The sequence below is a fragment of the Mustelus asterias genome, chromosome 9, assembly GCF_964213995.1.
Source record: "Mustelus asterias chromosome 9, sMusAst1.hap1.1, whole genome shotgun sequence".
Lineage (NCBI taxonomy): Eukaryota > Metazoa > Chordata > Chondrichthyes > Carcharhiniformes > Triakidae > Mustelus > Mustelus asterias.
Genome location: NC_135809.1, coordinates 63,685,864 through 63,698,483, shown reverse-complemented (window position 1 = coordinate 63,698,483; position 12,620 = coordinate 63,685,864). Strand labels below are relative to the sequence as shown.

General features: G+C 45.6%; 1 protein-coding gene across 2 annotated transcripts in view; it reads left to right on the top strand.

The window, feature by feature from the left end:
• nup205 (nucleoporin 205) overlaps nucleotides 1–12,620 on the top strand; it is a 131,922-nt gene that overhangs the window by 32,937 nt on the left and 86,365 nt on the right. For both annotated transcript variants that reach the window (XM_078220266.1, XM_078220265.1), the window contains exons 11-12: nucleotides 444–594; nucleotides 4,510–4,715. In XM_078220266.1, coding sequence (XP_078076392.1) covers nucleotides 444–594; nucleotides 4,510–4,715 — 357 coding nt within the window. The remainder of the gene's footprint in view (nucleotides 1–443; nucleotides 595–4,509; nucleotides 4,716–12,620) is intronic.

Here is a 12,620-nt window from a genome sequence, read left to right as displayed (position 1 = left end):
GTCTTTAGCTGGTTTGGCCTACATGTGACTCCAGACCGACAGCAATGTGGTTGATTCTTGCCCCTTGAAATGACTTCGCAAGCCACTCCAATCAAGCGCAGTTCAGGATGGGCAATAAATGTTGGCTTTCCCAGCAACACCCACATCCTGTGAAAGAATAAAAAGAAAAGAATGCTGTGCTTTTTATTTACTGCAACTCCACAGTGGTTGGGCATGGTCAAATTTATGCCTGTTATGGCACCCACATCTTTCAACATTTCTCCTTACTTGTTTAAAACTATTAAAGGTCTGAAATTGATAAAAACCTTGGATGTTACAGAGAAGAAAATTAACACTTGTCACATTTTTCTCTGTTACTGGCCAGTACATATGTATGTTAGCTTGAGGGTTATAAATTTGTCCTGCCAGGAAAACAAAATGTTCAATTACTTTTTGTCTCTCAGGTTGTCCTGTCTAAGTTTGTGAGGCAGATGGGAGACATGCTCCCTCCATCTCTGTACCTGCCCTATCTTAAAATGCTGCGTGGACTGGCCAATGGGCCACACTGTGCACACTACTGCTTCAGTCTGCTCAAAGTCAATGGCAGCAGTCATGGTAAGTTTTCTCTGCACAAATTGGAGCTGTTTTGCACCTCGGTTTTGTAACATAGGAGGCCCGTTAGTGGGAGAATGCATGAAAACGCATCAAAAGTGTTCTTGACGTTCAGAATTAAGAAACTGTGGGACCTGAAAATGAGGGATGTGCATTGCTCGCATCTTATAGGGTGAAGGTGCTATAGGCAAAGGTGAAATATTGTGGATGCTGGGGCCTTGGTTGGGAGTGGGGGGTTCAGGTAGTGTTCGTGGAGAGAGAAACAGAGTTAACGTTTTAGTTTGTTAACCTCTCATCGGAATCAGAATTGGAAGTGGTAGAGATGCAATATGTTTCAAACATGTTTGGGGAAGGAAAGAACAAAAGGAAAGGGGGGCAGCGCAGTGGGCCAGGAGATTTGAGCAGAAGCCATTTAGCGGGCTCCCTGCTGGGTGCCGTGGCCTCCGAGTCTCCGGCAGCCGGATTTCCAGTGCCGTCAGCTCCACGCCAGAAACTGACGCGAGGCTGAATATTTTTTGGAGATGCTAATTTGAATACTATTTAAATCCCATTAGCAGGCCCGGGGGCACCTTGGCACCGCCCACCAGGCAGTGCCATGAGGACAGGGCTTCGGTGGGCGTGGGGGGTCCTGCTGCCACTCTGCATTTGGGCTGAGTGACAGAGGGAGCGATTGGGGCCAATCATCCGCATGGCGGCGGGGGGGGGGGGGCTGTCCCAGGCGTGTTCGGGAGGCCTCCAATCAGGCTGTTGGCTTGATTGACTTGATTAGCTGTAAAGATTCGCATTCTAATCAGTATTCTGTAACTTAGGCAAGAATTAGGGGGCATAAGATGGGAACAGAAACTGTCAGGGAAAGGCACTGATGAAAAGTGGAACTTTTTCAAGGAACAAATACTGGGTGTCCTTGATAGGTATGTCCCTGTCAGGCAGGGAGGAAATGGCCGAGTGAGGGAACCGTGGTTCACAAAAGAGGTGGAATGTCTTGTGAAAAGGAAGAGGGAAGCTTATGTAGGGATGAGGAAACAAGGTTCAGATGGCTCGACTGAGGGTTACAAGTTAGCAAGGAACGAGCTGAAAAAGGGGCTGAGGAGAGCTAGGAGGGGACATGAGAAGTCCTTGGCGGGTCGGATCAAGGAAAACCCCAAGGCTTTTTACTCTTATGTGAGGAATAAAAGAATGACCAGGGTGAGGTTAGGGCCGGTCAAGGACAGTGGTGGGAACTTGTGTATGGAATCAGTAGAGATAGGCGAGGTGATGAATGAATACTTTTCTTCAGTGTTCACCAAGGAGAGGGGCCATGTTTTTGAGGAAGAGAAGGTGTTACAGGCTAATAGGCTGGAGGAAATAGATGTTCGGAGGGAGGATGTATTGGCAGTTTTGAATAAACTGAAGGTCGATAAGTCCCCTGGGCCTGATAAAATGTATCCTAGGATTCTTTGGGAGGCGAGGGATGAGATTGCAGAGCCTTTGGCTTTGATCTTTGGGTCCTCGCTGTCCACAGGGATGGTGCCAGAGGACTGGAGAGTGGCAAATGTAGTTCCTCTGTTTAAGAAAGGGAATAGAAATGACCCTGGTAATTATAGACCGGTTAGTCTGACTTCGGTGGTTGGTAAATTGATGGAAAGGGTCCTTAGGGATGGGATTTACGACCATTTAGAAAGATGCGGATTAATCCGGGATAGTCAGCACGGATTTGTGAAGGGCAAATCGTGCCTCACAAATTTGATAGAATTTTTTGAGGAGGTAACTAGGTGTGTTGATGAAGGTAGGGCGGTTGATGTCATATACATGGATTTTAGTAAGGCGTTTGATAAGGTCCCCCATGGTCGGCTTATGATGAAAGTAAGGAGGTGTGGGATAGAGGGAAAGTTGGCCGATTGGATAGGTAACTGGCTGTCTGATCGAAGACAGAGGGTGGTGGTGGATGGAAAATTTTCGGACTGGAGGCAGGTTGCTAGCGGAGTGCCGCAGGGATCGGTGCTTGGTCCTCTGCTCTTTGTGATTTTTATTAATGACTTAGAGGAGGGGGCTGAAGGGTGGATCAGTAAATTTGCTGATGACACCAAGATTGGTGGAGTAGTGGATGAGGTGGAGGGGTGTTGTAGGCTGCAAAGAGACATAGATAGGATGCAAAGCTGGGCTGAAAAATGGCAAATGGAGTTTAACCCTGATAAATGTGAGGTGATTCATTTTGGTAGGACTAATTTAAATGTGGATTACAGGGTCAAAGGTAGGGTTCTGAAGACTGTGGAGGAACAGAGAGATCTTGGGGTCCATATCCACAGATCTCTAAAGGTTGCCACTCAAGTGGATAGAGCTGTGAAGAAGGCATATAGTGTGTTAGCTTTTATTAACAGGGGGTTGGAGTTTAAGAGCCGTGGGGTTATGCTGCAACTGTACAGGACCTTGGTGAGACCGCATTTGGAATATTGCGTGCAGTTCTGGTCACCTCACTATAAGAAGGATGTGGAAGCGCTGGAAAGAGTGCAGAGGAGATTTACCAGGATGCTGCCTGGTTTGGAGTGTCGGTCTTATGAGGAAAGGTTGAGGGAGCTGGGGCTGTTCTCTCTGGAGCGGAGGAGATTGAGGGGAGACTTAATAGAGGTTTATAAAATGATGAAGGGGATAGATCGAGTGAACGTTCAAAGACTATTTCCTCGGGTGGATGGAGCTATTACGAGGGGGCATAACTATAGGGTTCATGGTGGGAGATATAGGAAGGATATCAGAGGTAGGTTCTTCACGCAGAGAGTGGTTGGGGTGTGGAATGGACTGCCTGCAGTGATAGTGGAGTCAGACACTTTAGGAACATTTAAGCGGTTATTGGATAGGCACATGGAGCACACCAGGATGGTAGGGAGTGGGATAGCTTGATCTTGGTTTCAGATGAAGGTCGGCACAACATCGTGGGCCGAAGGGCCTGTTCTGTGCTGTACTGTTCTATGTTCTATGTTTTGAGTTTGTGCCTCTGTATGCCCTGTTTGAGAGCAGATATCCACTCCATCTGACGAAGGAGCAGCACTCCGAAAGCAAATGGCATTTGCTACCAAATAAACCTGTTGGACTTGTTGTTAAAACTCTTACTGTGTTTACCCCAGTCCAATGCAGGCATCTCCACATCATGACTAGGGTGGAAAGCCAGGCTGAATTAATGGCAAAAGTGATGATGGTGCAAAGCAAATAGGATGTTAGTGGTACAAGTAAAGAAACAAAAATTGGTCTAGATTAGAAGATGTGGAAAGAACAACACCACAATAATTACCAACAGGTACTATCTTATCTGAATTCAGTTTCGAGTCCAGCAGCATATAACGTGCTTAATGGAAAGATGAGACCCAAAGACTGGGTGGGTCGGTCAGATTCAGGTGAAGCATTAAAATGACAGGTGGCCAGAATCTCAGGGTCACGCTTGCACACTGACTGAAAGTCTTCCACAAAGCAAGCACCCAATCTGCATCAGATCTCCTGTCCTTGGGCATTGTCTAAAAATTCGGGTCAGACTGTTCAGGCAGGAGGTTAGGAAGCACTTCTACACACAAAAAGTGGTAGAGGTTTGGAATGCTCTTCCAAAAACAGCAGTTGATCGATCAGTTGCTGTCTTTAAAAATCTGAGAGAGTTTTTTGTTAAGAGCAGGTATTAAGGGATATGGGCCAAAGGTATATGGGGTTAGGCCATAGATCAGCCATGATCTCATTAAATGGCAGAAGAGGCTAAATGGGCTGAATGGCCTACTCCTGCTCCAATGGAAGCAACCATGTTATGAGCAGCAAATAGTGTACAAGCTTGCGAGAATTACAAGTAAATGGCTGGAACCACAACACCCCAACAGTTATTGAGAGAAGAAGAAAAAAAAGTTGGAACTACAGTGGTTTTTTATGCTGTGATAGAATTCATGTGTTCATTCTTGTTTCTTGCAGTGGAAAACATCCAGGTGGTCGGAGGCAACCCAGTATCCTGGGAACATTTTTTCCACTCACTGATGCTGTACCATGAGCACTTAAGGAGAGACATTCCGAGCACAGACACCATTCAGTACAGGCACATGCCTTTGAGGGGCATAACACAACGCGAGATGGATGGCCTCATTGCCTTCCTTGAACTGACAGGCACCATTATCAAATGGGTAATGTGTAACCTATTACCTATGTACTTGACATCTTTCCACAAATCCAGCACAGGGAACACTCTCAGCAAAGCAGTGAAAGCTAAGTTCTCTGTTTATTTTGCTTTAGGGGCAGCATGGTGACACAGTGGTTAGCACTGCTGCCTCACAGCGCCAGGGACCCGGGTTCAATTCCCACCTTTAGGTGACTGTGTGGAGTTTGCACATTCTCCTTATGCGTGGGTTTCCTCCAGGTGCTCTGGTTTGCCCTCTGAGTCAAAAGATGTTTTGCCACAGGTTAGGTGGCTTGGCCATGCTAAATTAATGTCCCAAGATGTGTAGGTTACGTGGATTATGGGTTGAATAGGTGGGGTTAAGGAGATAGGGCCTGGGTGGCATGCTCTGTTGGAGAGTCAGTGCAGACTCAATGGGTTGAATGGTGTTGAAGTATTTTCCTTCACTGAACCCACTTCAACAACTGACCCTCCATAATCATGCAACACAGGGCACGTGTAGCCACCGAGTACACACCTGGGTGAGGGTCAAATATCTCAGCACAAATGTATCTCAGCTTCCCACTAAATGAGCTGTCTAAGCTATCTTGAGAGCTTGATCATTTTTCTAAGTGTTTACACTGTGTGATACTGAGCCAAATCCTGTAAAAAAAGGCCGCGTGGATGCCAACAAGAGCATTATTAATGCACTTGCTTAAGAAAATCATTCAAATACGAATAGAGAGCTGTGAAAACTTCTGAGCTGGCATTTGTTATTTACAACACTCTCTCTCTTTTCTCTTTCTCAACATTTTCTTCTTATATGTGTACCTAACTCTGATTTTCTTTGTGCTTGTTCAGATTAAAAATATAATGCTTCTGTATATTCAGTTCTGCTTCTGGGTCCCACCGTCAGCCCTGGAGATAAGGCCCAAATTGTTGAAAAGTGGCCTCCAACTGGCCAAAACCCAGTTTTAAAGTTTATTTATTAGTCTCACATGTAGGCTTACATTAACACTGAAATGAAGTTACTATGAAAATCCTCCAGTTGCCACACTCCGGCACCTGTTTGGGTACACTGAGGGAGAAATTAGCATGGCCAATTCACTTAACCAGCATGTCTTTGGACTGTGGGAGGAAACTGGAGAACCCGGAGACCGTAAGACATAGGAACAGAATTAGGCCACTTGGCCCATCGCTTCTGCTCCACCATTCAATCATAGCTCATATTTTTCTCATTCCCATTCTCCTACCTTTTCCCCATAACCCCTGATCCGCTTATTATCTCTGCCATTCTTCTACCTTTTCCCCATAACCCCTGATCCCCTTATTATCTCTGCCTTCTGCCAGTCAGCCAATCCTCTATCCATGCCAGGATCTTGCCCTTAACACCATGGGCTCATAACTTATTTAACAGTCTCCTAGCGACACTTTGTCAAAGGCCTTTTGGAAATCTAATTAAATCATGTCCACATCTTCTTCTTTATCTAACTTCCTTCTTACCACCTCAAAGAACTCTAACAGATTTGTCAGAACTTATCTATTTCTGTCTTAAAGACACTCAATGACCTGGCCTCCACAGCCTTCTGCGGCAAAGAGTTCCACAGATTCACCACTCTCTGGCTAAAGAAATTTCTCCTCATCTCTGTTTTAAAGGATTGTCCCTTCAGCCTGAAGTTGTGCCCTCTGGTTCTAGTTTATCCTACTAGTGGAAACATCCTCTGCACATCCACTCTATCCAGGCCTCGCAGTATCCTGTAAGTTTCAATAAGATCCCCCATCATCCTTCTAAATTCCAACGAGTACAGACCCAGAGTCCTCAACCGTTCCTCATATGACAAGCTCTTCATTCCAGGGATCATTCTTGTGAACCTCCTCTGGACTCTTTCCAAGGCCAATACATCCTTCCTTAGATATGGGGCTCAAAACTCCTCACGGATCTTAAAATGGGGTCGGACCAGAGCCTTATACAGCCTCAGAAGTACATCCCTGCTCTTGTATTCCTCTTGACATGAATGCTAACGTTGCATTTGCCTTCCTAACTGCCGACTGAACCTGCATGTTAACCTTAGGAGAATCTTGAACAAGGACTCCCAAGTACCCTTTGTGATTTCCTAAGCATTTCCCCATTTAGAAAATAGTCTATGCCTCCATTCCTCCTTCCAAAGTGCATAACCTCACACTTTTCCACATTGTATTCCATCTGCCACTTATTTGCCCACTCTCCTAGCCTGTCCTAGTCCTCCTTCAGTACCCCTGCTTCTTCAGTACTCCCTGTCCCTCTACATATCTTTGTATCATCTGCAAACTTAGCAACACTGCCTTCAGTTCCTCCTTCCAAATCATTAATGTATATTGTGAAAAGCTGTGGTCCCAGCATTGACCCCTACACACCACTAGTCACTGGCTGCCATCCTGAAAAAGACCCCTTATTATCCCCAGTCTCTGCCTTCTGCCAGTCAGCCAATCCTCTATCCATGCCAGGATCTTGCCCTTATTACCATGGGCTCATAACTTATTTAACAGTCTCCTAGCGACACTTTGTCAAAGGCCTTTTGGAAATCTAATTAAATCATGTCCACATCTTCTTCTTTATCTAACTTCCTTCTTACCACCTCAAAGAACTCTTAACAGATTTGTCAGACATGACTTCCCTGTGACGAAGCCGTGCTGACTCAGTCCTATTTTATCATGCACTTCCAAGTACTCCGCGATCTCATTTTTAACAATGGATCCTAAAATCTTGCCAGTGACCGAAGTCAGGCTAACCGGCCGATCATTTCTAGTCTGCTGCCTCCCTCCCTTCTTAACAGCAGTGTTACATTAGCTAATTTCCAGTCCTCTGGTACCCTCTCTGCCTCCAATGATTCTTGAAGAATCACCACCAATGCCTCCACAATTTCCTCAGCTATCTCTTTTAGAAACCTGGGGGGTATAGTCCATTCGGTCCAGGTGATTTATCCACCTTCAAATCTTTCAGTTTCCCCAGAACCTTCTTAGTGATGGCCACTACGCTCACCTGTGCCCCCGATTCTCCTGGCGCTCTGACATCTCACTGGTGTCTTCCACCGTGAAGACTGATGCAAAATAACTATTCAGTTCCTCTGCCATTTCTTTGTTTCCTATTATTACTTCTCCAGCCTCATTTTCCAGTGGTCCAATGTCTATTTTTGCCTCTCTCTTACCTTTTACCTTTTATATATTGAAAAAACTCTTTCTATGGGATTGAGGGTGATTTTGTGGTTTGGATCAGGAATTGGCTAGCTGTAAGAAAACAGAGGGTGGTGGTTGATGGGAAATATTCATCCTGGAGTTCAGTTACTAGTGGTGTACCACAAGGATCTGTTTTGGGGCCACTGCTGTTTGTCATTTTTATTAATGAGCTGGATGAGGGCGTGGAAGGATGGATTAGTAAATTTGCGGATGACACTAAAGTCGGTGGAGTTGTAGACAGTGCGGAGGGAAGTGGCAGGTTACAGAGGGACATAGATAAGCTGCAGAGCTGGGCTGAGAGGTGGCAAATGGAGTTTAATGCGGAAAAGTGTGAGGTGATTCACTTTGGAAGGAGTAACAAGAATACAGAGTACTGGGCTAATGGTAAGATACTTGGTAGTGTGGATGAACACAGGGATCTGGGTGTCCATGTGCATAGATCCCTGAAAGTTGGCACCCAGGTTGATAGGGTTGTTAAGAAGGCGGACAGTGTGTTAGCTTTTATTGGTAGAGGGATTGAGTTTCGGAGCCAGGAGGTCATGCTGCGACTGTACAAAACTCTGGTGCGGCCGCACTTGGAGTATTGCGTACAGTTCTGGTCGCCGCATTATAGGAAAGATGTGGAAGTGTTGGAAAGGGTGCAGAGGAGATTTACCAGGATGTTGCCTGGTATGGTGGGAAAATCGTATGAGGAAAGGCTGAGGGGCTTGAGGTTGTTTTCGTTAGAAGAAGGTTAAGAGGTGACTTAATAGAGGCATACAAGATGATCAGAGGAATGGATAGGGTGGACAGTGAGAGCCTTTTTCCTTGGATGGTGATGGCTAGCACGAGGGGACAAAGCTTTAAATTGAGGGGTGAGAGATATAGGACAGATGTTAGAGGAAGGTTCTTTACTCAGAGAGTAGTAAGGGCGTGGAATGTCCTGCCTGCAGCAGTAGTGGACTCATCAACATTAAGAGCATTCAAATGGTTATTGGATAAACATATGGATGATATTAGAATAGTGTAGATTAGAGGGGCTTTAGATTGGTTTCACTGATCGGCGCAACATCGAGGGCCGAAGGGCCTGTACTGCGCTGTAATGTTCTATGTTCTATCTTCTTTTATATTACTAGCTAGTTTACACCCATGATGACCCCCCACTCCCCCCTTCTGCTCACTTTTAAAGGCTTCCCAATCCTCTGGCTTCCCACAAATCCTCGCCACTTTGTATGCTTTTTGTTTTGCTTTAATGCTGCCCTTGACTTCCCTCATCATGATGTGGAGCCATGGTACATGCCATTTGCCTTCTTTACCGCCTGCTGCACCTGCATGCTTACCTTCAGTGACTGGTGTACAAGGACACCCAGGTCCCGCTGCACACTCCCCTCTCCCAATTTACAGCCATTCAAATAGTAATCTACCTTCTTGTTTTTGCTTCCAAAGTGAATAATCTCACATTTATCCAAATTATACTGCATCTGCCATTGATTTGCCAAATCACCCAACCTGTCCAGATCATTCTGAAGGATCTCTGCATCCTTGTCACAGTTCATCCTCCCACCCAATTTGGTATCATCCACCCTCATCAGCCATGGGTGCCTTGTCCTCCCCTGAGCATGTTTCCTCCTCCTTGGGATGAATTTCTGTCGTACCTCCCGAATAACCCCCCAAAATTCCTGCCATTGCTGTTCCACTGGGAAACCCCAGTGAAGTACAGTGGAACAGCAATGGCAGGAGTATTGGGGGGTTATTCAGGAGGTACGACAGAAATTCATCCCAAGAAGGAGACACGGGGAGAACGTGCAGACTCTGCACAGAATCAAACCCGGGCCCTGGCGCTGTGGGGCAGCAGCGCTAACCACTGTTGCACCGTGCCGTCCCCATATGGTCTGTTTTGTAGCCAATAGAGCATTAAGTTGAAATGTTACCTCAGTCAATTTTTGGGTTGGCTCAACAGTGTGCCCAGTAATGTGGTGGTACACAGTGACAGTAAGTGGACACAAATTATCCAAAGCTGCAAGAATTCATACCTGTTGACTTTGCTTTGCTTTCAGTTGTTCAAGTGGAGAATGTTAGCAGTTGGTGATTGCATTTGCTGAAGCAACAGTGCAAAAACTGTATTAAGCCTGTAAAATATGACTGACTTTAAAGTAGTGTTATTGAATGAAACTTGTTACAGTACATCAAACAGATTGCGAAAACATCTGCACTAGCTCCCAGAGGATAAAAGACACCACCTGGTGTAGTATTAATCCACACCAACCAGGAAGGATGTCTGCACTGTGTAGTGTTAGCTTGTCTAAGCTGTGGGAAGCAGCTGAAGTTCTCTTAACTCTCATGTCGCACTAAAGGAAGCCATTTGCCCACTGTGCCTTTGAAAGAGCTAAACTAGTATGGCGGGGGTGGGAATCAGAACAGTAGGTCAGCAAATGTAGCGACTGGGGATGAGCATGGGACCAAGGCCACGGCAGCTAAGAAGAAGAGCAGGCTGGGGAAGGTCAAACTCAGTGGACCTGGAGGTCTGGAGTGCCTTTGCTTCAATGCAAGGAGTATAACAGATGAAACAGATGAATTTAGAGCCTTGATTCATGTGCAGAACGTGGATGTGATTGCAGTAACAGAGACTTGGTTAAAAGGATAGGACTGGCAATTAAATATTCTGGGTTATAGGTGTTTTGGGTGAGACAAGGGGAGGCAAAGAAGAGGTGGGTGAGTTTCAATGCTATTTAGGGAACATATTACAGCTGTACAGAGGGAGGACACCTTGGTAGAAGCATGTATCGAGACACTATGAGTAGAGCTCGGAAACAGGAAGGGGGCAGTAACTATGATGGGGATGTGCTACGGGCCTCCCAACAGCCCATGGGAAGTTGAAGAACAGATATGTAAGCAGATTAGAAACATTAAAGATAGGAGGAGGCCTTTTGGCCTTTCGAGCCTGCTCTGCCATTCATTACGATCATGACTGATCATCCAACTCAATAGCCTAATCTTGCTTTCACCCCATAACTTTTGATCCCATTCACCCCAAGTGCTGTACCCAGCTGCCTCTTGAATACAGTCAAAGTTTTGGCATCAACTACTTCCTGTGGTAATGAATTCCCCAGGCTCACCACTCTGTGGGTGAAGAAATGCCTCCTCACCTCTGTCCTAAATGGTCTACCCTGAATCCTCAGACTGTGACCCCTGGTTTTGGACTCCCCCACCATCGGGAATATCCTCCCTGTATCTACCCTGTCTAGTCCTGTTAGAATTTTGTAAGTCTCTGAGATCCCCTCTCATTCATCTGAACTTCAGCAAAAACAATCCTAACCCTAGTCAATCTCTCCTCACACATCAGTCCCGCCATCCCCGGAACCAGCCTGGTAAACCTTTGCTGCACTCCCTCGAGAGCAAGAACATCCTTTTTCAGGAAAGGAGACCAAAACTGCACACAATACTCTAGGTGCGGTCTCATCAAGACCCTGTATAATTGCAACAAGACATCCCTGCTCCTGTACTTGAAACCTCTTGCAAGGAAGACCAACATGCCATTTGCCTTCTTTGCCGCCTGCTGCACAAGGACACCCAGGTCCCGCTGCACACTCCCCTCTCCCAATTTACAGCCATTCAAATAGTAATCTACCTTCTTGTTTTTGCTTCCAAAGTGAATAATCTCACATTTATCCAAATTATACTGCATCTGCCATTGATTTGCCAAATCACCCAACCTGTCCAGATCATTCTGAAGGATCTCTGCATCCTTGTCACAGTTCATCCTCCCACCCAACTTGGTATCATCTGCAAACTTCGAGATGTTACCTTTTGTTCCCTCATCCAAATCAATGTACATTGTGAATAGCTGGGATCCCAGTACAGATCCCTGGGGCACCCCAATAGTTATTGCCTGCCAATTTGAAAAGCACCCATTAATTCCTCCTCTTTGTTTCCTTTCTGCCAACCAGTTTTCTATCCATCTCAATACGCTTCCCCGAATCCCATGCACTTTAATCTTGCATGATAATCTCTAATGCGGGACTTTGTCAAATGCTTTCTGAAAGTCCAAATATACGACATCAACTGGCTTCCCCTTGTCAACTCTACGAGTTACATCTTCAAAGAATTCCAACAGATTTGTCAAACATGATTTCCCATTCATAAATCCATGCTGACTCTGTCTGATCCTGCTACTGCTTTCTAAATGCTCTGCTATAAAGTCCTTGATAATGGATTTGAGCGTTTTCCTCACTACCGATGTTAAGTTTATTGGTCTATAATTCCCTGTTTTCTCTTTACCTCCCTTTTTGAATATTGGAGTGACATTAGCTACCCTCCAATCTGCAGGGACTGTTCCAGAGTCTCTGGAATTCTATAGATGACCACCAATGCATCCATTATTTGGGGAGCCACTTCCTTAAGTACTCTGGTATGTAGATTATCAGGCCCTAGGGATTTATCCGCCTTCAGTGGCATCCATTTTCCCAGCACCATTTCTCTACTAATTTTGATCTCCCTCAGTTCCTCCCTCTCACTAAATCTTGCATTCTCTAACATTTCTGGCATCTGCTTTGTGTCCTCTTTTGTGAAGACAGAACCAAAAGATGCATTCAGGTGCTCGGCCGTTTCTTTGACCCCTATTATACATTCTAGATTCTAGACAGATGTAGAAATAATAGAGTTGTTTTAGTGGGAGATTTTAATTTTCCTCATGTTGACTGGAAATCTCTTAGGGCCAGGGGTCCGGAGGGTGAGGAATTTG